Source organism: Urocitellus parryii, chromosome 14, assembly GCF_045843805.1.
Source record: "Urocitellus parryii isolate mUroPar1 chromosome 14, mUroPar1.hap1, whole genome shotgun sequence".
In the NCBI taxonomy this organism is placed as follows: domain Eukaryota; kingdom Metazoa; phylum Chordata; class Mammalia; order Rodentia; family Sciuridae; genus Urocitellus; species Urocitellus parryii.
Window position 1 is genome coordinate 46,172,162 of NC_135544.1, and position 22,403 is coordinate 46,194,564.

The window sequence follows — 22,403 nt, forward strand, 5'->3', positions numbered from 1 at the left end:
CAGAGCGCCTAACAACCATAATTAGGAGTTTGGACTTTCTTGTAAAGACCAGGAGAAAGTTTCTGCAGACTTTTAAGCCAAAGAATGACAATCTCAGTTTTGCATTTTGCAAGGCCACTCAGGTTGCTGCTGGAAAACAAATTGGCTGGGGCAAGTCTGAAGTCAGAAGAGAGAAAACCAGAGCCAGTCAGAAATCTATGGCTGTGTCTCAGGGAAAAGGGGCAGTGGCTGTGAGAATAGAAAGGGATTCATGGACTTTTAGAAAAATATTTTGAAAGTAAATGAAGCAGGACTTGATGGTAAATCATATACAAATCTGCTCTCAGGTTTCTGATTTTTAGAAAACTAGGCAGGTTATAGTACCATTTACTATTGAGAGAAAACTCTGCTTGAGAAGCTGATATAAAAGGGAAGGATAAGTTCAACTTGGGGCACTAGAGGTTGAAGTACAAAACAAATATCCAGAAAGAAATATTTGGTAGTTGGCAGTTGCATATAAGGAACTAGAGATCCAAAGAGACAGCTCAACATTAAACGAAGACCGAGGAGTCTTGAGTCCCAGGCAGTGGGGGTGAAGATTCCCCATGCAAATCCCATGACTGAGAAGATGAGAGCAGAACCCTGCAGAGTGGCAGCACTTAATGGCCCAAGGAGAGGAAAGGAGCCAAGAGAGAGCAGGAGCAAAATGATGGAGAAGGCATATGCAAACCTAGGAGGTGAATAAGGAAAGAGAGAGGTTAGAAGTAGAGAGGTGAACTTGGGAATTTTTCTGTTTTGTTTTGTTTTTGCTTTTGCTTTTAATTTAGAAGAAACTTGAGCTCAAAAAGAGAGAAGTCAAAGATACAGGAAACTGAAAGGATCCATTATTTAAGTTCACACAAAGAAGGTAGGGAGAGTGAGACCAAAGGGGATGCCTTGGCCATGGCAAGGAAAATAGGTATGTCTTTCCTTGCATTAGAAGTAAAAGAAGAAAGAGTGGTTATAGACCATGTAGATCAACAGACTTAAGAAGTTTCTTTTTGATGTCCTTGTAAGGTCAACTGCTTAGCGGAAGGACATTGGTTACCGGGTCAGACATCCAGTGACATTTGAATTTCAAATAAAAAAACCAAGAACTTTTCACTAGGAAATAATGATACTAAAAAAGGATTCATTGTTTCTCTGAACTTTCCATTTAACTGGTATCCTGCATATTTTTGTTAAGCTCAGCAATGGTAAACATAATAAAATACAGAAGCATGGTTAAAAGTCCTTCAAGGTTCGTAACTATGGGTTGGGGCCATAGATTTCAGGAAATATACCTCTGCAATACATCCTTCAAATGCCGCCACAGCCCCAGAAGAGTGACAGACATCAGTCAGGGAGCAGCAACATGAGACAGCTGTTTCCTATTTAGCAGTGTTATCTATGCATACTCAGATAAACTTGAAATTTAAAAGCTAAGAAAATATGCATTATAAATAAAACTTAAAATAAATATCATTTCAATGAGTAGTTTTGTTCTCAATATTTATTCAGAGAGAAAAAAAATCACACCCCTCTTTACCTTTACCTTTCAGGCAGTTATTAGTCACTGGGAAAAAAATCAGTTCACAGACTCCCATCATCTGGGTCACCTTCCCATCTGCTCACTGAAGACCCCTGAAATATCAGCACATGTTGTCATCTATCACTTCCTTGGACATCTGGGGCAGGCTTTCTTCTTTCTGAGTTCCTTGTTGTGAGAAAAATTTCTTTTTCAGCCTCTTTATATTTTCCAGCTGTTGGTCCTAGATTTATATTCACTCAATATTAGATTTTGTTCAATTTCTGTTCCTTATTCTGTTATTTCTCCCTAATATATTTTTTTCTATACAGAAATGAGACTGACATGCTATTGTCAAAGTTCATTCTCAGGGTCAAAGATAAGCTGTTCAGTCTTCAATATTCAGATGAGAAGTTTTGCCCTCAGTGACCTCATGGGAAGTGTTTATTCTCAGAGCCAGGAGACTTTTCAGAAAGTTTACAAGTTTATGCTCTTCCTCACACTCTTGCCTTTATTTTGCTTAGTCTTGAGGAATGACGAGCACTCTTTCTTCTGCTTATTTTAGTAACAGCTGAGTATGTAGAAAAATTCAGGTTCAAGCTTTGTTGACAACCTGCCAAAGGCAAGTCACCTGGGAGATTACTCACCATAAGAGTCAGAAGATCTAATATGCAACTCTTAGAGTGGTTAAACGCCGCGGGAAAGGGAATGCCCCCTTTCTAACTTATGTGACCATAAAATGAGAAAAATTAGATGTTCATCGCCAATGAATGCATTCCCAGCACAATACAATATTTCAGAATTTCTCTCTTGAAATGAATAACTTTATTCATTGCAATCTTCAGTAAAATTTCAGATACACAACATTTATAACACCACATTTTAATGTTATAAATGTTTAGTATTCTTTCACATGGTCTATTAGCATTTATCTGCGTAGTTTTTATTTTGCATGAGCAAGAACAATGAAGATACACACAAACATGAGACCCATGAATAAATTGAAAGGATTGTAGAGATGGCATTTTGTATCTTTTGTTTATATATTTTAAAGGCATGCCTTGTTCTCAGTGAAATATTTTTCCCCTAATTATTCCAATTTGAGAGATAATCTTTCCAGGAATGAAATAACACTGTCATCAATAATACTGATTATCTTGACTGGTAAATTATTTTATATGACCAAAACCAAGTGGATTGATTAATTACTTTCTAATTTGGCAAAACAGATCACTCTGATTTTTGCAAATACCATGTACTCCACAAGCCAGTTATTTACATTGTGCTTTTAGAAAGGAACAAAGGAAAAAAATAGACATTTACTTGCTTACAAAACCATTTTGAAATATATTTGAATAGCAATCTGGAACTTTCCAATCTCAGAAAATTTCATTAAAAAATTATGATGTTCTTTTAGACACATGGTAAATTTTACATTATGAGACTATTTATTCTGGGCATCATTTATCTTTGGTAATTTCTAAACTTGGTAAATACCCAGTCATACCAAATGCAAACTACTTAATAAGGGAAAAATTAATTAAATAGAGTTTATCTACTTTTTAGAATATTATGTATTGAGGATTATAGTTATTTTCAATGGTATGCTTCCTTTAATGAATTTATTTCTGTTTGGCAATAGGAATTTTTCCTCTCTCTTTAAAAAAACACAAAACAAACAAAAATTTAAAACACCTTCTTCTTCTCTTGTTTATCTCATTTTCATTTTTAAAATTGTTATGTGCATTAAATTCAGATTCCCTATATATTCATGCAAACAGAAAATGAATACTGTGTCTATAAACTGATGAGTGTTGGGTATAGTGCTTACTGCTACCAGATCATGGCTCATATCTGAGAATTTATTTATAGCATGAACATTTCTCGATTTCTAATTACCATATTTAGGTTTTTATCTTCCTGGTAACCGTTGCAGAAAGTTTAAACATTCATTTTAAATCTTCTGCAATCATCCTGAGACACAGGTAAATTTAAATACTGGTATCTAATTTGGTTCAGAAATCAAAATACCTCTGCAACAGTGTTGGCGAGTTGTCCTTTGTTCATATATCAAACACAGCACAGCATTCTCCTTCCCAGACCTGTCAGATGCAAGGAGGACTCTAGGAGTCCATTAGGTCCCCTTCATTCGCTTTGGGTAGGAACAGAACTGAAGATGCCCTCATGCAGAGGTTCCTGGGTTTGGAGATAGATTTTGCTTAAGACATTGTACAGAGAACTTCCTTATTCTTGGAGATGGATTTTTTTCAGTGCTTTGGATTGAATCCAGGTCCTCACGCATGCTAAACATACACACTACCCTTAATATCTACCCCAGCCCCTTGGAGATGGCTCTTCTTTCCCTGTTGCCCAACAGGTGATAACCAAAGCCTCTCCATGTTCTGCCCAACTTTCACTGCCTTGTTCTTACTCAACTTTTCTGGACCTCCACAAATTCTGTTGTCTTTATTTTGGAAACTCTTTGATCTAAGCTAGATCAACAACTTCTAAGGGTGTCACCCAATTAAAATGTTTGCACACTCTGAGATAGTAAAAGTGAAGAAACTAAAAGAGGAATGAAGAAAAAAGAAAAAATAATTTAAATATAAGCCTTATACACTGTCAAAATGTTCCATGCAGCCTGTCTCCTAACATCATCCAAAAGCTGCAAGATTCCACCAGTTAGAGCTAGAAAGGTCCTGAAGAGATCATTTTACCCAGAGGTTCCCCGTCTGAGCCGTACATTAGACTCACCTTTTTTTTTTAAATTTTTTTCCAGATCCTTCTGGACTTGAGGTCTCAGCATGTGTTCATTTTTGAGAACATCCTAGATAATGTTAATGAGCAGCCAGGGCTGAGAACACTGCTTTTTAATACAATTCTAGATGGACAAATTTATTCCAGAAGCTGTATGGTGTGTGTGTGGGGTGTGTGTGTGTGTGTGTGTGTGTGTGTATGTGTGGTGTGTGTTTGTAGTGTGTGTGTGTATAGTGTGTATATGTAGTGTGTGTGTATGGTGTGTGTGTGTGTGTGGTGTGTATGTGTGTGTGAGATCATAGGGCAAGAAGTCCACTTGGCAGCACTTGTATAATCTGAACACATCAGAATGGAGTCTGAGGGTGAGCAGCTAGTGCCCACCATTTCCTCTCATCTCCTGAAGAGCCGGCTAAAACTTAGGACAGTGGTTCTCAAAGTGGACAACTTTATTGGTAGAAAGAAAATAGTTACTTTTAAAAGATTTCACCCTGGATTAAACCTCAACTTTCTCATCAAGTTGGTATAGAGAAGTACAATTCACTTTCAAATGAAACCATGGGGGGAAGAAAGGCCTTAATCAAAGGATAGTACCTGTATGTGTAGCATCACCTGGGAATTTGTGGAACATGCAGGTTATTGGGCCCCAGACTACTGAATCAGAAACTCTGGGGGGTTGACTCCAACCATCTATCTGTGAACTAGTCTCTATGTTAGTCTCATGCATATTAAAGTTTGGGAACCAATGAAATGTTGAGTACAGATAAGAAACCAGGTGTTATGGTCTGGATATGAGGTCACCCCAAAGTCTCCTGTGCTAATGCAGAAATAGTCAGAGGTAAAACGATTGAACTGTGGGAGCTGGAACCTGATCAGCTCATCCTAGTTTGGATGGATGGACTGGGTGGTACCTGGCGGCAGGTGGAGAGAGCTGCAGGAGGTGGGTCACTGGGGCATTCCCTGGAAGGGTGCATCTTCCTTGTGGTCCCTTCCCTCATTTCGTTTCTGTGCTTCCCAGCTGCCATGATGGGAGCAGCTGCCCTCTGCCTTGCCCTTCCCCCATGATGTGCTGCCTCACCTGGGCCCAGAGCAATGGAGCCTGGCATCTGCGAAATGGTACCTCTCATACCACGAGCCACTTTGCCGCCTCTAAGTTGTTCTTGTCCGGTGTTTTGGTCACAGTGATGTACACTGACTAATATACCAGGCAATTGTAATCATGTGTTCCTTCTGTGATGGGATAACTATAGAGTGTGTTAGAGTAAGGAAAAGGAAATTACCCCAAGCCTGTGCATGGGAGACAGCAAGACACAAAGCAAAAGAGAGGAAATGACATATGTTTGCATTTCCTAATTATGTATTCCCTTTTTTAAAAAAATTTTTGACAAAAAATATGTGTGTATATGCATGTGTATTTATATATGCATGGTATATCAGAAGGATAAGACAGGAAAGTGAGAAAAATCAGAGCACATAAATATAAGGGTACAAAAATGCACACATGGATATATCCTACAAGTTTAATTTCCATATGCACAGTGGCCAACAAAGAGAAACAGGAATCAGGAAAGCAAACAAAGCATTTAGAAGAGACACAGTTTTTCCTAGTAATGATAAAAATTTCTTTCATTGAAACTTACAATGAGAACATTTTAAATAGGGAATGACAGCTTTGACAATCTGCATCTAATAAACTTGTCATAAGTCAGCCCACTGGCCTGGACCACCAAGGACTGGCAGAGTGCAGGATTAAGGGCTATCATAGAACTGTAGAGATACATCTGGATAAATGCTTGGAAGGATGGCTTCTCTAGCTCCCAAACTCTCAAGATACTCAATATTTTGGGAAAAAGGAATGTCAAGGAAACAAATGTTCGTATCCACTGTCAGCCTGCGCTTTTTCTTGATGTTTAAATAGCTCCAGATTGATCCTTCCTTGTGCTATCAATTTTCCATGATGATATAAAAAACTTGTGCTTTTTTTTTTTTCTGTGTGTCTGTGTGTGCGTGCGCGCACACGCCAGGATTGAATTCAGGGGCACTTAATCACTGAGCCATATCCCCAGCCCTTTTGTATTTTATTTAGAGACAGGATCTCACTGAGTTGCGTAAGGCCTCACTAAGTTGCTGATTCTGGTTTTGAACTTGTGATCCTCCTGCCTCAGTTTCCGGAGCTGCTTGGATTACAGGCATGCATCACAATACCCAGCCAACTTGTGCATTCTTGCAAGGATATGTTATGAGCAACTCAGTGGACAGTCATTAGTGTTGAGGAAGTTCAACAAACACACATATACATATCTGAGCACTTGAAAATGCTAATGATACAGTTGAAGTTACCCCTTCCATCTAGCAAATATCAGAGTAAGTTGGTTTCATCTTCCGGGAAACTGCAGCAGAATCTGATAGGCTTAAAATGAAATGTCTGAATATGTACACTTGCACAATATATGAAGTATACAAGAAATGATATCAAGTAATTTCACACACTTAAAGTTCAGATAATACAAGATACTCCTGATATTGTCATATGTGTGGGGTAGGGAAGCAGCCTCCTCATAATACTCCTCTGTCCCTACAATAAGAAAACTATTTTGAAATTTTAACAAGAAACTCTTGCTCATAGAGTTAACATCTGTAAATTTATGTCTACTAAAATGTCAATAACAGTATCCTTTGGTTTCCAATTACCATGTTTTAAAGATTGTCCCTGAAGCTAGACAGGAAGAGAATAGGATAGCAATTCAACAATTACTGATGATAAATTATTGCAAATCAGGCGCAGTGATGCACATTTGTAACCCTAGCCACTTGGGAGGCTGGGGCAGAAGATTCAGAACTTTGAGGCCAGCCTCAGCATCCTTCAACTTTGTGAGATCCTGTCTCAAAATTTAAAAAAAAAAACTGCATTCTCCAAATTGCTTATATATATATATATATATATATATATATATATATATATATATATATATAAAATTTAGTCATGAATTTTTTTAACTTACTGGAGAATGAGATAAAAAGAAATGAAAAGCAATTTAACATTTTAAAATCTTTGTTTATTTAATATTATATTGATTAGTATGCTAGTTTCTTATTGTGAAAAAGCTAAAAGTAGAGAAAACTACTATTTTAGTTTGAACTTAATTATCTAGTTAGATAATCACTATCTTGATTTTCCTGTGTTTCTTTTAAGACTTTTCTATGAATTTAATTTTTAATTAAGTGTATACTATGTTTTCAGTTATTTCTTTCAAAGACAAAATAGAAATTCATATACTTAGTTTTATATATATATATTAGTTGTAGACAGACACAATTCCTTTATTTTATTTACTTTTTTTTTTAATGTGGTGCTGAGGATTGAACTCAGTGCCTCACTCATGATAGGCAAGTGCTTTATCACTGAGCCACAACCCCAGTTCATACTTAGCTTTTGAAGAACAGAGACTATCAGGAAAAAAAAAAAGTGCTTTATCTAAGTAGAAGGTAGAAGTTCTGTTTTATCTGAATAAATAAATTTTTGTGATTTTACACTCTTATTTGAAAGAAAAATAACAGGGATAATCAAGTGGTATTGGTATCATTTTCTGGCTTCCTTACACACTATAAAATGTGGCTTAAAAAGAAAAAGTAAGGAACCACATGGTTAGTTATATATTTTTAATTCTAGTGGGGAAAATATCTTTCAACTATTATTATTCATTGAATTATCTCAAATCCAACAGGAAGGCTCTCTGAGAAAGTTTTCAGCTCCTTCCTTCTGTCCCCATACAGTGTCACAGAATGCAGACTCTCGCATTGTAGTTTTCAAGTGGTAACCGCAGTGACAGTCAATGCTCAGAGGCCCTGTGCATAGATTAATCCTGAGCAGCCTTTCCAAGGAGCTTTAATTAAAACCTTAAAGTCAGCTTGACTCCATTCTCCCAAGGCTCGCCACCTCCTCCTCCCAAAGCAAGGCCTCAGCTCTGACAACTTTACTTTTACAACATCTCCAGTCTCTCTGCTTTCCCACAGTTAGGGATTTTTCCTCACATTCCCATTGATTTTGATGCTTTCAATATTCTCTTCTTTTTTTTTTTTCTTATCTATCTGAGCTAACATTACCAAATTAATCTAATTTATCCTCCTTTTTTGTAACTTGAGAATGACATTATTTAGTTTTTTATTGTGGTAAAAGCATGTCACATGAGACTTTCCTTTTTAATATATTTTCAGTTTCCTGTACAGTGTTTATGGCGAACAGTGTTGTACAGCAGGTCTCTAGAACTGAATCATCTGCATAACTGAAAATTATGCCCATTGAATAGCAAATTCCCGTCTCTCCTACAGCCCAGCCCCTGGCAGCCACTATTCCACTCTCTGTTTCTGTGTTTGACTCATTTATATACCTCATGTAAATAGAATCATTTTCTGTGACTGATTTATTTCGCTTGATATAATTTCCTCAAGTTTCACCTAATGGACATCCAATCCTGCCACAAATGATGGGATCCCCTTCTTTTATAGAGCTGAATGATATTTTTTGTATGTATATTTCCAATATTCTTTATTCATAAAGACATTTGATTCCATATCTTGATTATTGCGAATAATGTTGCCATGAACGTGGGAATTCAAATATCTATTTGGTCAGGATTTCACTTCTTTTAGAAAATTTCTCAGAAGTAGAGTTGTTGAATCAGATAGGATTTCTATTTTTAACTTTTTTAGGAACTTCTTCAGTTTTGAACAATAACTGCACCATTTTACATTCCTAACGATGTACAAGAGCCTCAATTTTTCCATATTCTCAAGAATAATGGATCAAATATTTGTGAGGTAATATCTAATTGTGGCTATGATTTGTGTTTCCTGATAATTAGTGATTTGGACACCTTCTCACACACCTTTCGATCATTTGTATGTCTTCTTTGGAGAAATATCTATTTAAGCCCATTTTCAAATGTAGTCTTAATTTCTTACTCAGATTCCTTAATGGAATTCTTCAGGATTCTAAATTACTATGGTTAAAGCTTGTGTGTGTGTGTGTGTGTGAGTGTGTGTGTGTGTGTGTGTGTGTGTTTAAGTGTTGATCTGGAGTAAAAGAAACAGCCTCTTTTATAATCTTACCTTATTTTTTTTTTTTGGTATGCCATCCCAGTATAATCCTACCTAAAAAATTCATGTTCTTTTTGAATTGGCTTCAATCTTCTACCTGATTAGCTGATCAATTCTACTTCTAAGCATTCACTGAAAATATCTCTATACATGGAGTATTCTACCAACTCCATCTCCATCTGTCAAAATTTTACCCAGGCTTCAATTCTAGTTCACATACCACATGTTCCATTTGGCCTTGACCACCGATTTGTATATGATCTTTCTTTTACTTGCATATGATGACACTTGACATGGCTCATGTCCCAGTTTAACTTGTATTCTGACTAGCTGTGGAATTGTCCAATTATGAACTATAAATAGTATATAAGTTTCTAAAGTGCAAAGATTGGAACTTATGCATCTCTGTATTTATCATAGCTCCTTGTAAAATCTTATACATAATGCATATTCAACAAAGTATTTTTTAAGTTTTTTTAGTTGTAGTTGGACACAATACCTTTATTTATTTTATTTATTCATTTTTATGTAGTACTGAGAATCGAACCCAGTGCCTTGCACGTGCCAGGTGAGCGCTCTACCGCTGAGCCACAACCTCAGCTTCAACAAAGTATTTGATGAGAGAATGAATGAATGGATGGATGGATGGATGGATGGATGGACAGATGGATAGATGGGTGAAGACTGAGTATAATTCACTCAAAGTGTCTATAACTGCTTTAAAACATCAATACTTTCCAAGTCACTTACCTCTGTCAAATAATTCATATGCAGAGGAGTATTTCTCAGTCAAAGCATTCTTGGTTATCTGTAAATAAAGTGCTTGCTTTGTCAATTATCCATGGCAATGTGAGAATTCCTTTGATGTAATGCTCAGCCAGGTAAGATTAATGAATGGAAAAAATTGGAAGGAAGTCATGGTTGAGGGTGAGCTTATAAGAATTTTAACACTTAGCAATAAGAAATAAAGAACTATCACAAAATCAGTTTGAATTAAGACTTTGTCACATCCAAAAAAGAAAAACACTGAAAAGTTATAACTGGATTTTTCTGATAGCTCTGTTGTTACGTATGTACAAAAGCTTCATTCTGTATCTGACCACATCTATTTCTTTGGTTATAGCTACACAATAAATCCAAATGAATTTGTATCATCTGTCCTTTTGCTTTCCCTTTTCACCTCAATGCATGCAGGAAATAAAAATTTATCCTAATAATGTTGGGAATACCTGCTTAGAAATATCTCTAGTTCAATATTTTCAGTCTTACAAACAAACCCCAAAAGATCTCAAAGCTGATATAAAAGGAATGTGTATGATGTGTGAAAATGTAGAGAAAATCATAACATTGGCATATTCATTCAAAATTATTATCAATTTACTTGCCTATTTGTCACCAAAATCATAAAATAGGATCTGGAAAGGCCATTGGAGAAAACCATTTTCTTTACCTAGAAATAGATTGTGCTATGAGCTCACCAACGAAGTATGGATAGAGTGGGAAAGTGGTGCTTAACTGAAGAGGGATTATCCTAAAAGGCACAACCCAGCTTTGAATCTCTCCCTGGTTTGGAAGATTTAGACAGTTGAAGCTAATTCTAAAGTCAAGAATATCTGGCAGGGTGCAGCAGTACATGCCTGTAATCCCAGCTACCTAAGACAGGAAGATTGCAAGTTCAAGGCCAGCCTCAGCAATTTAGTTAGACACTGTCTCAAAATAAAAAATAAAAAAGACTTGGGATGTGGCTCAGTGATAAGGCATCCCTGGATTCAATTCCTGGCACATACATATGTATATGCATGCATGTATATATTATATTACTAGGTACACTCAGGACTGGAGCTACACATGTCAACATGATGGAGGTTGGGGGAAATCTAATGTGCTCTGCAAGCCCATGAAGACTTCTAAGAAAGTCCTCAAGGAGCGTCTAACCCACTGTGAGAGTGAGCCACTAGGCTAGGTGAGAAAAAACAAATCTTGGTGATAATTCTCAAGTCCAATCAGGATTTAAACTCCCAGTTCAAATGTCATCAAACTGTCTCCAGAGGTAATGAGGGACCCAAGAGGAGAAATACCAATGGAATCTTTCCAAACCATTGCAGAACTCAATGCCTATGAATTAAAATGAGACGTGGCCTCCTCTGCTTCCATTAGTGGCAAGAGGATCATTATCTTCACTGTTTTTCATTAGTGTGATATTGGGTGGGAGGAAACTGTAGCTGTTGAGTTGAGACTTTGAATTGGCTCCAGGAACAGAGTTAGGAGCCAGGAACATTGCTATGTCATTGTCTTTGTTGTTGATCATTCCCTTTCGCCCTGTGCAGATGGTCTGAGGTTTTGACCAAGACAGTGGTGACAAATTAGGGCATGAAATTACACTCAGGAAGTCATGCTATGTAGCTGCTTTTCTTAGTTGAAAATAATTCCTTTGAGAAAACAAAACACTTTTTAAAAATCACTTATGTATAAACAACTGTCACTCATCTGTAGATGTTTTAAAACACTGTAGATCTAGAGTGATCAACCTCATGGTTATAAAAACTGTATCAGCTGTTGATAAAATTATTTTTATTATTATGTCATAAGTGTTTTTTTTTATTCAAGTTTTCAAGGTATTTTAAAGAGTGGTAACTTAAAACATGTGTCTTCTGATAAGGAAACAGAATTCTGGCTTATAAGGACTTTGGGGTTTTATTCCAGAAATATATGCTGGCTCCAAGTCAATAAGAGGAGCTGGAAACAGCTATTAGTAAGAATGATATTAAATACTGTCCATCTTCTCCTCTGTTTATTAAGTACGAGTTACTTCTTCTTTCTACTTCAAATCACTTTGCTTGACTTCCTCTGCTGCTCAAAGAGGGTATAAAATTGGCACACCTCAATTTGGTTCCTCAAATGAAAATTAAAGAGTGCATGGTACATGAAAGGATTATATATTTCTCACTTTCACTATAAGTGAATCTTCCCAAAACACAAACAAAACACAAGTAATTGGGAACCACTTCTGAGAACTGCTAAATCATCTCACCAGGACAGCTGTTGGGTGTATGTTCCATACTTGCCTAGCTAAATTCTTAATGCATAGCACTCCCAACCCATTTATGGTCTGGAGACTCATCATCTTTCCCTGACTTTTTGATGCTTATCAGTTAAATTTTAATATTAAAAACACTGTGGGACAAAAGCATTGTCATGTGGATGGCAATATGAATATAGGGTCTAAAGTACATGGAAAGATCAAAGATAAAGGCAGACTATCCTGACATGGGGGAATACTACTGGATTGGGATCTTTAAGAAGAAAAGCTATCTTGGAAAAGGTGAGACATAGAAAGTAAGTGTCCCACTGGGGAAATGCTGACTTTGGATTTGGAGAGCTGGCTTAAGTTTCTTGCTATTGATAAGGTTTTGAAGGGAGGTGTCTTAAAGTCACAAGGTCACAAGTCTAAGATCAATATTTGAAGTTGTGGATCTAGACTGCCTCACCATGGTAGTATAGAGAGGAAAAACCAAAGGGTCAAGTGCAAAATTCTAAGGATAAGCAGAGGAGAAATGCTCCTGAAGAATTAAAAAGGGGAAAAAAAATCAGTCCTTGGGAAACAGAAAATAATAGATGTCAACCTTGGAAAAGAGGTGAAGCAGTTCACCTTTGCTCTGGTTCATTTTAGAGTACCTCTGTCCAAACCACCCTATCTGTGCAGGAATATATTCAATGTGGGAAATTCACCATTTTGGGAGAACTCATTCCAACTTTGGCAAATGCTGGGTGTGTCCATCTCTTCCTATTTCATGGAAGTGTGTTTCCTTTAACTTCTCCTCACTGGGTCTCATTGTGAGACAGACAAGACAGTTGCTCTTTCACACAATAGACTTTGACATATTTGAAGACAGCTGTTATGTAATTTCCCTTTCCCTGCTTTTTATTCCTCTGAGAGGTTAAGTATGGAAATTAGCATATTAAAAGACAGCCCCTTTGCCTATAATTTTGAAGTGCAGCAGAATAGTCTCTGCCATGAATTTAGACACTGAGTTCTATATTATTCCTCTATCATCTCTTACTGTCCCAGAATTCTAACATGTTGGTGGTCACTCTTCCACTTGCTCTGATCATTTCATTTTGTTTGCCACAGTGATGGAAGTTTCACATAAGCCAAAAAGGTGGAAGTTTCCAGAAGGAGGGGTTAGTCGAAAAAGCAAAAGATATTCATAAAAAATTTAAAACTAGCAAAGGTACTTAGACTTGACTATAGGGAGTGTGTGGGTATCTTAATAGAAAAGTAATCCGAATATTAGGGTGCCTTTCTCTCTCATCGAAGTCCTTGGAGGTAAAACATGACAGTCCTATGAATTGAAAGGCAGACATGAAAAAATAAATTGCTTTGACAACAACATGCAACGCCTTACACTTATAATACCTAGCATCACTTTCTGTTGGTTTTATTTATATATTGGTAATAAGACCTCATTTTGGAATAGTGATTAAACTTGGCAATATTTTCTCACATACATTATTTGAGCCTCGTAATAGCCACATAAGATTTTATAGATGAGGCTACCAATTCTAAAATCTTATCCAAGGTCTCTCATAATAGAGAAGAGTGAAACTGAATTCAACATCAAATTTACCCTACCCAGACACCAAAACCCCTTTCTGCCTAGCTTTCTTACAGACAGGACTGTGACATGACTGACCTGTGGACTCAAATGTGTCTGAAGCTAACCCACCTGTGTGCTGTCAGAATTCATGACCTTGGCCTTACGAGAATGAGTTTTAACCAACTAACCAGCTGCTGAAATCATTCTGTCCCAGGGTACTGAAAGCAGTGCCATTTGCAAACCAAATTAGGAGTGGTAGTAGTAATCCCATGATCCCGTAACAAGTCATAATATAATTAGCAAGCCAAAGTCAGTTAAAATTGTATGTATGTCAAATAAATAAGTAAAATAAAATAAATATTTGATTGCCTACCATGGGCCAGGTGCTGTACACTTTCATCTCATTTCATCTTCATGACCCCCTAAAAGGTATTTTTAACCTTACTTTACAAATGAGTAAACTGAGATTTTTTTTTTTTTTTCAGTTTACTGGAGCAAAGAGCAAGAAGGTGTGCCAGGACTTGATCTAGATTTGAATCTTAAATACCAAATAATTCCATATACTATTTCCCCATTGTCATGGGAAAGCAGTGCAACCAAAAGAATAGGAACTCACCTTTTCCCAAAACATGTTAACCAAGATAAGATTTCACTTGCCCCCCACTGCCTACATGATGTGGTATTTGCTGATGTTCCAGAATCCTTACTTCTGTGTCCTGCCTATGTCTGACCTGGTGATCTCAGAACAGTTAGAATGCGTCCCAAGCTGCAGGGCGGCTCTCTGACTGCTGTTCGCTGCCAAGTCCCTGTACAATGTTAGCAGCGTTTACTATAAATCCTCCCTGTCTAATCTCACCAGGGACCTCAAGGTTGCTCCACAATTCTTACACTCACGCTTGGTTAATTTCCCATCACATTCTCCAAGTGGTTTTTTCTAATTATTTACAGCCTCTCTAAGACCTTAACCCTGTGCCTTCCTCCCATGTGTTTATCATACCTGCCTCTAAAAAGAGTAGACCACCCACTGCTGCAATTTCTTCTGTTTCCACCACTTTCTCATCTTTACCTTCCATTTTCCCTCTACCTCTTGCCCTCAGTGTTCCTTTTCTACTTGCCTAAACACTTTCCCCTACAAGACTTTCTTTCCCTATACTTTCTTCCAACCACCTTTGTCAACAAGGGGGCATTCTCTTGCCCAATGATTTTTTTTAAATGTCCAACTCTCTGTGGCACCTTCAATTCCATTTATGAACAAGTTCACATTTTCCATGCTAATAATAAAATGAAAAGAAAACTAAAAATAAAACTTTCCCTAGCCTGCTATCCTTTCACTACTGTGTAATACTGAGAGACATTCTAACTCTTCACTCATTGACCTTGAAAGTTTAATTTCTCACCACTGCTTAATACTTTTCAATATGGCTTCTGTCTGAAAAATTTCTAAGATCTTTTTGGTTTAGTAAAGTGAGTGCTAAGAATGCATGCTACAATCTGAAGCATGATGGTTAGGTCTGAATGATTAACATCCAAATTAAGCCAATACAGACATAGCAGTACCCACAATTACTGTTAAAGATTATTTAGTTGGAGATGGTTATGGAGAAAAATGTAGATAGGGAAGTGAGGGGATAGCCTTAGGAAGAAAGGCCAAAAAAAGAAGGGGTAAATCTAGCATGGCTCTGAGAATCCATCAGTTGGGAAGCCTGTGGTCACGATGCTGCTTGAAGATGACAAGGATGATAGCATTTGGAAGTCAAGTATGTTCTAGAAGTGCTTTGCTACTGCAGCTAATCATGGAAGACAAGTGAGCCCTCCATGTCTCTACACTTTCCAGAGTCACTTGTTGACCTTCCTCAAGGTCACTATGTTGGTCCAGATTCTTATTTCTCAGATAATTGCAATAGTATCACAAACAAGGTCCCTAAGAAGGACTGAGGTTGTGGCACTGTGGCGCAATGGTAGTGTGGTAGCTTAGTATGTGTGAGGCACTGGGTTCGATCCTCAGTACCACATATAAATAAATAAATAAAATAAGGGTATTGTGTCCATCTACAACTAGAACATATTTTTTAAAAAGAACTCAAAAAATATGATCAGTCAAATGAATGAAATAATTTTTAAATTTCCAAGTTTTTTTAACCATGATGGGCCTCATAAAGACAATTTTTCAAGTAATGGATTATTTTTAAAACTTTTACAGCAAAAATATATTATTCTATCAGGTCCAAGAGCTTTCAGAAGGGAGTGAATGGTGAAAAATAAAGACCATTTTAACATAAATAACACCAAAACAAAAGAAATTACTTTTCTTAAACTCAAACATTAAGGCAATTACACACTTTGACCATACCAAAAATAAAACAAAAACAAACAAACAAAAAAACTAACATTTAATGTGTTACATAACATTTTGTGGTGTTCTGTTCATGGAAAGCTAAAAATTATATGGAAGTACCAGTGCATTGAAGTCTTAAATATGAAAATCTCAACATATGCTGATTAGATTGTAAGTAGACAGTCAATATACTAATATGCCAATAAAATCTATGAATTCAGCTTCTTTCTCCCACTGGGTATCAGGCACCAACATGGATCACCAATGAGTTTATAGAATTAATGAATTTCCAAGCCTCAATTTCCCATCAAGTAAAAATGCATCAAAATTATGAATATTTTACAATGTAATTTTATTATAGCATTAACAACATTTTCTTTATACAATTATTCTGTTGGGAAAAACATGTTTATGTTTTCATTACTGTGTTTTCATTTATAATTCAGCAATTGTGATTTCTGTCGAGTATACCGATTTAAGAATTGTTTAATTCTTTCTTTAATGGTCTTATCATATTATTTTTTATTTTTAAAAGATACTTGAAGTTGATATTTAGCTCTTTAATTCATTTGAAACAATCTAAATATAGCTTAGAAAAGACTCTTGGGTCTCACTTGAGTTGGATAATTTAGAAAAAGTTCAAAATGCTAAAAATGTGCTAAAATAAAGTATGTGAAATGGAAATGAAAATGAAGCAAACTTTTAATTTTTCCTATGGGAAATAATTTTAATTTTATGAGAAAATAATACTGCTGGTGGTGCTTCAGGTAAGAGTCTTAGCAGAATTTTTTTAAAAGATCATTATAAGACATAGGAAGTTGTATTATAATCAGTAAGCTGATCAGGTCAGTTTGAACTTAGTAAATCAGCTAGGTCTTTGTTTAAAACTGCTTATGAATAAATTACTTTATTCATGTCAGTAAAAAGTCAGAACCTCAGAATCTTTTTGACAGATGTTGAGCAGTTGAGCATTTGATACAATCTTTTTATTTTATTTTAGTGATGAATTATCAGATGACTTTAAAGGCAAATTTCTCTTTTTCAAATGAGTAATTTTGCCCATGGAAGCAGTAGACTTTAAAGTCAGGTCAAGATAGCTTTCATTTATAGTGTGAACATTTTATTATTTCCCTATATAATCTTTATTTCAGTTTTTGGTTGCCTTCAGAGGTTGGGGTGATTTATTTTGTAAATTTTTTTTCATTGTTGTCAACAACATACACATATTGTCTCTAACTCAGAATCGCCATGTATACCTTAAAGAAGGAGTCTGCAGACATTTTCTGAAAAGGGCCAGATAGCAAATATTTTAATCTTTGCAACTAGATGATCTCTGCAGAAACTACTTAGCTCTACTGTTATACTGCAAATATAACTCTAAACAATATATAGACCAATAGGTGAGGCTGTGTTTCAATAAAACTTTATTTATAATCACATTCATTGGACAGAATTGGGCCAAGGTCTGATTGAAGTAGTAAGAGAAATAGGAGTTTCAAGATGAAAAAAGTCAGAAGGTCAAGGATCACGTTTTCTCCCATATGTAGAAGCTAGAAAGGAAAAAGGAAAAGAAGGTGTGGGAGGGGATTTCATGAAAATCAAAGAGAGATAAATAGAATAGAAGAAGGGGGCGTGGAAGTAGATGAGGGACTGGTGAAGTGCTGAGGAGTGGTATTGGCCAAATTATATTGTTAAACTGTGTGCATGTATGAATATATAACAACAAATTCCATCATATGTACAATATAAAGCACCAATAAAAAATGGGGAGAAAAAATGGGTTCAAGGACCTATGAAATAATATCTCTTATTCTTCACAATTAATTAGATTTCAGTGACTCAAATAGTAAATATTACAATCAGATTAAATGCTGTAGAAGCTCTTATTTCCTTCATAGCTGCCTTGTCAGCCAACTACTGGGCACCTAGGCTGTGACACTGTGGTGGCATTAACTGTGATATAAGGCACAGAGGGCCCAGTTCCTGAAGCCTAGGTTTGGAAGAAGGAGCTATTTCAGGTTTTTTAAGGAATAGGCATTCAGATCATTTTGGGGGGCAAGAGTGGGTTCCAGGGATTGAACTCAGGGACACTTGACCACTGAGCCACATCCCCAGCCCTATTTTGTATTTTATTTAGAGACAGGGTCTCACTGAGTTGCTTAGTGCCTCACTTTTGCTGAGGCTGGCTTTGCACTTAGGATCCTCCTGCCTCAGCCTCTGGAGCCACTGAGATTACAGGCATGCACCACCACATCAGCCATTTGACCTTGAGGTGTTTTATCCAGCATTGCTGCTCTCAGTTCTGTCTGGGAGGGAGAAAGGGGACATTGGCCTGACCTTCCCTCTGTCCTCATCCCATCATGCTCACCCCAAAACTGTAGAAGTCAGGGTTTCCTTGTGCTGACTTTATTTTTACTTAAGAAATTAAGACAAAATACTGGTGTCCTCTGTCCTACTTCTTTATTTTGAGGTCGGGGAGCATTAGGTTTCAATTCCTGTATCTTACTGCACTGGCAATCTGAGCAGGTATTTCATTTTCTCTGGGGAGATAGTGTATTTTCAGAGTAGATTTTAACCCCACTCTTTAAAACATATGCTTCTGGAGAAAAGGGTGTAAACACCCATAAGGAAAGAGCAGTAGCAGCAATGGATACATTTTTCCATCCCACCACTGTGACTCAGCTTTTTTTTTTTTTTTAAAAAAAGGAATTACGCAGATTTTTATTTTTTTAAATGCTACATTCAACATTCATATCTCTAACAGATATAAAGCAATGTTTCTAATTAAATTTATTATCAACTTCTAACAGCTGGTTAAATCGTGAGAGTTGCTGAAAGGCTGAGGTTTTAATTCACTACCTAGAGTTATGAAAGGCTTAACTCATTCAAAGAAGAAAATAAATTATTTTTAAAAAGCATGAATATGAGAGTAATGGAGATTTCATTTTAATTTTCCCCTACCACATTGATTTTTATATGAGACACTACATCCAACATTGCTACTTTTTAACTCATCCCAGGGGAGGAGGGACATGGATTGCAAACTTCTCTATGTAAATCTGTTGAAACTCTAAATCTTTAAAACTAGACTTTAGAGTAATTCAGAAACTATTTGAACTCAAAGTTCACTGGCCAAAGTAGTGATTAACATTTTCAAACAATAGAATTTCATGAACTTGAATTTTATGTAATTGGTCATTTTTATGGGGTTTTTGTACAATGATGACTATTGACAGTTTGGACAGTTAATTATGACCCAATAGGTATGCTTCTTCCTAGGAAAATATTTATAATATTTTTAGTCTGAAACTTCAGTAGTAACTTTATTCTTTGATTATACATTAAAATTTTTCAGAAATTTCCCACACTATATTACTACATTATACACTATAGCCCTATAAAACCGCCATCAAAACAACACAATGAAATTCTAATGTTCCACACCATCAGAAACCTAGCAACCAAGAAAAACCCAGGACCAGATGGATACACAGCTGAGTTCTACAAGCCCTTTAAAGAAGAACTAACACCAATACTCCTCAAACTATTTCATGAAATAGAAAAAGAGGGAACACTTCCAAACATATTCTATGAGGCCAATATCACCCTGATTCTAACATTCCTTAGAATATTTACATGTCATAACTTTTAGATATGAAAACCCAAAGAAAGTGACTTATTAAAAGAAATGAAGCTGGATACAGAGCTTGTATGCTCTTAAAACTGGCTTCAGGCCAGGCATGGTGGCACAGGCCTATAATCCCAGCGGCTCAGGAGGATTGAGAGTTCAAAGCCAGCCTCAGCAATTTATTGAGGCTCTAAGCATCTTAGTGAGAACCTGTCTCTAAACAAAATATAGAAAAGACTGGGGATGTGGATCAGTGGTTAAGGGCCTGTAGGTTCAATCCCCAGTATCAAAGAATTATTAATTATTTTTTTTAAAAACTGGCTTCAGTGTAGAAATCAAATGATAGTCTGTTTCTGCATTGCCAATATCTAATGCCTTATAACATGACTTAAGTCTGGCAATAACCATACAAGTGCAAACAAATTCATATTGATCAAAGACGCAGCTCTAGCATCCAGGTTGTAATTAAATGTCAGTGTACTCTAAATTTTAGGTTATAAGTTCTAATATAGCCTGGTGTAAGCAAGGGTAGAAATCCACTGGTGAGAATGTTCTCTGTGAGATTTCATACTGTCCGCTGTGTCCCTCCCCAGGATCTGTCACTGCGAAGGGGACGAAGAGAGCCCCCTCATCACACCCTGTCGCTGCACGGGGACCCTGCGCTTTGTCCACCAGTCCTGCCTCCACCAGTGGATCAAGAGCTCAGACACGCGCTGCTGCGAACTCTGCAAATATGACTTCATAATGGAGACCAAGCTCAAACCCCTCCGGAAGGTACAGTATCCATATGAGCTGGTTTGGGGGAGAGAACTTGCAAGGCAGGCTTGTTTTTATAAGTTCATTTCCTTCCCAATGAGACTCAGCCAACATGCTAATATCCATGGAGGTGATGTATCCTGTAATGGGCTCAGTGTGCAAAAGACAGCCAAGAGTTGGCAAGTGATCTTTTCTTTCTTCTCTGTTTTGTACATTAGGACCTCTGATTTATACATCACCCTTCATGATTAAAACAAAAAAACACATATGTAAAATACATATATAGAGAAAATCACACATATATATGTATGCTAAATATTTTTGTAATTCAATCTAACTGAATTGTTAAAAAAATTTTGAGAATAGTTCTCAAGAAGTTAAATGATAGATTAAACAACATGAACCTATCTAATTTCCTGAAAGTCAAGTAGTAAATTATAGAAAAGTAGATCATAAAAAAGAGTGATTTCTTCTAGAAGGTATAGACTGATTTTTATGTTTATTTTTATTTATGTATTGTTTGTGTTTTATATATAATGAGTACATAGAAAAAGTATTATTTTCCATATTGTACATCAAGCTATAAGAGAGATAAGTATATTTCTAATCTATGAAGTTTATCTTCAAATTCTGCATTTGTCATTTTTTTTCCTAAAGAATGAAGGTAAGACTATGTTTCAAGTATAAGGTTAACATCTCACTTAAAGCTACCCAAGGACTACTTGTAAGGGACACAGACAAGGACAATGAACTTTATATAATTCACACTTGAGAGCTGGGCCCTGGATTTTATCATGTAACTTATTCTTCTTTTTGCCTAACTGCAGCCTTACACATATGGATTCTTCAGTCTCCAAAGGGGAGCTTAGAGACTGCAATTTAAATAATGAATCAGCCCAGGCCTGCTTTTTCATTTAAATGAAATGCAAAGCTAAAGTGGATAGAAAGAACATTGCTTGGAAATAAACATGATGGGTTCCAGAATGAACAAAGATGAAAAGCAAACAAAAACATTCCAGTAGGTAACTGACTGGTGGCTGGCCGTCATAATTCTTCATTTCTGTATATCATGAAGAGGGAAAATAACATTCCATACTTTTGTGGTACCGTTGTGTTTAAAAATTTGCAAATGCTTTATAGGTGTCAAAAAATTATGCACAAAATGCCTTTGGGACATACATTGTCATTTTTCTTAGCATAGGAGGTGACCCAAATGCCAAAAGGTGACACTGTTCCTCTGGGTCCCAGAGCAACAGTGTAAGAAATAGAAATGGATGTTTATTCCTTTCCTTTTGCTTTATCCACTCATAGATGCTGTGTACTGTCTGGAGTAGCTAATGACACATTGTGTGCTCCGTGATTCTCTGAATTTCTCTTCTCATCCCTCAGGAAACTGCAAGTTTTTTCATAGCATCTGTATATTTCAGTTTGAGGGCAACAGTCTAAAATAATAACATATTCAAACTGTCTCTTTTTTCTAGTATCTACCACTACACTTTTTTGGCATAATGAACTAAACGTGATGCCCTGAAGGAACTTGAAAAGTCTTTATTCTACCCTCAGTTTTTATAGAATCACCCTTTAAATACAACTCTGGGCCTTTCTATTTTGCACACTTTTAAATATTTCAGTACCAACAATTGACAACCATATCAGGAAATCTTTGTTTCCTGAACTCACCTGCTTATAAACCAAATAGACAGGAAGCAA

At 36.4% G+C, this 22,403-nt stretch overlaps 1 protein-coding gene across 8 annotated transcripts in view; it reads left to right on the forward strand.

The window, feature by feature from the left end:
* Marchf1 (membrane associated ring-CH-type finger 1) overlaps positions 1–22,403 on the forward strand; it is a 410,023-nt gene that overhangs the window by 341,868 nt on the left and 45,752 nt on the right. For all 8 annotated transcript variants that reach the window (XM_077792655.1, XM_077792651.1, XM_077792654.1 and 5 more), the window contains one exon: positions 20,531–20,711. In XM_077792655.1, the coding sequence (XP_077648781.1) occupies positions 20,531–20,711 (181 nt within the window). The remainder of the gene's footprint in view (positions 1–20,530; positions 20,712–22,403) is intronic.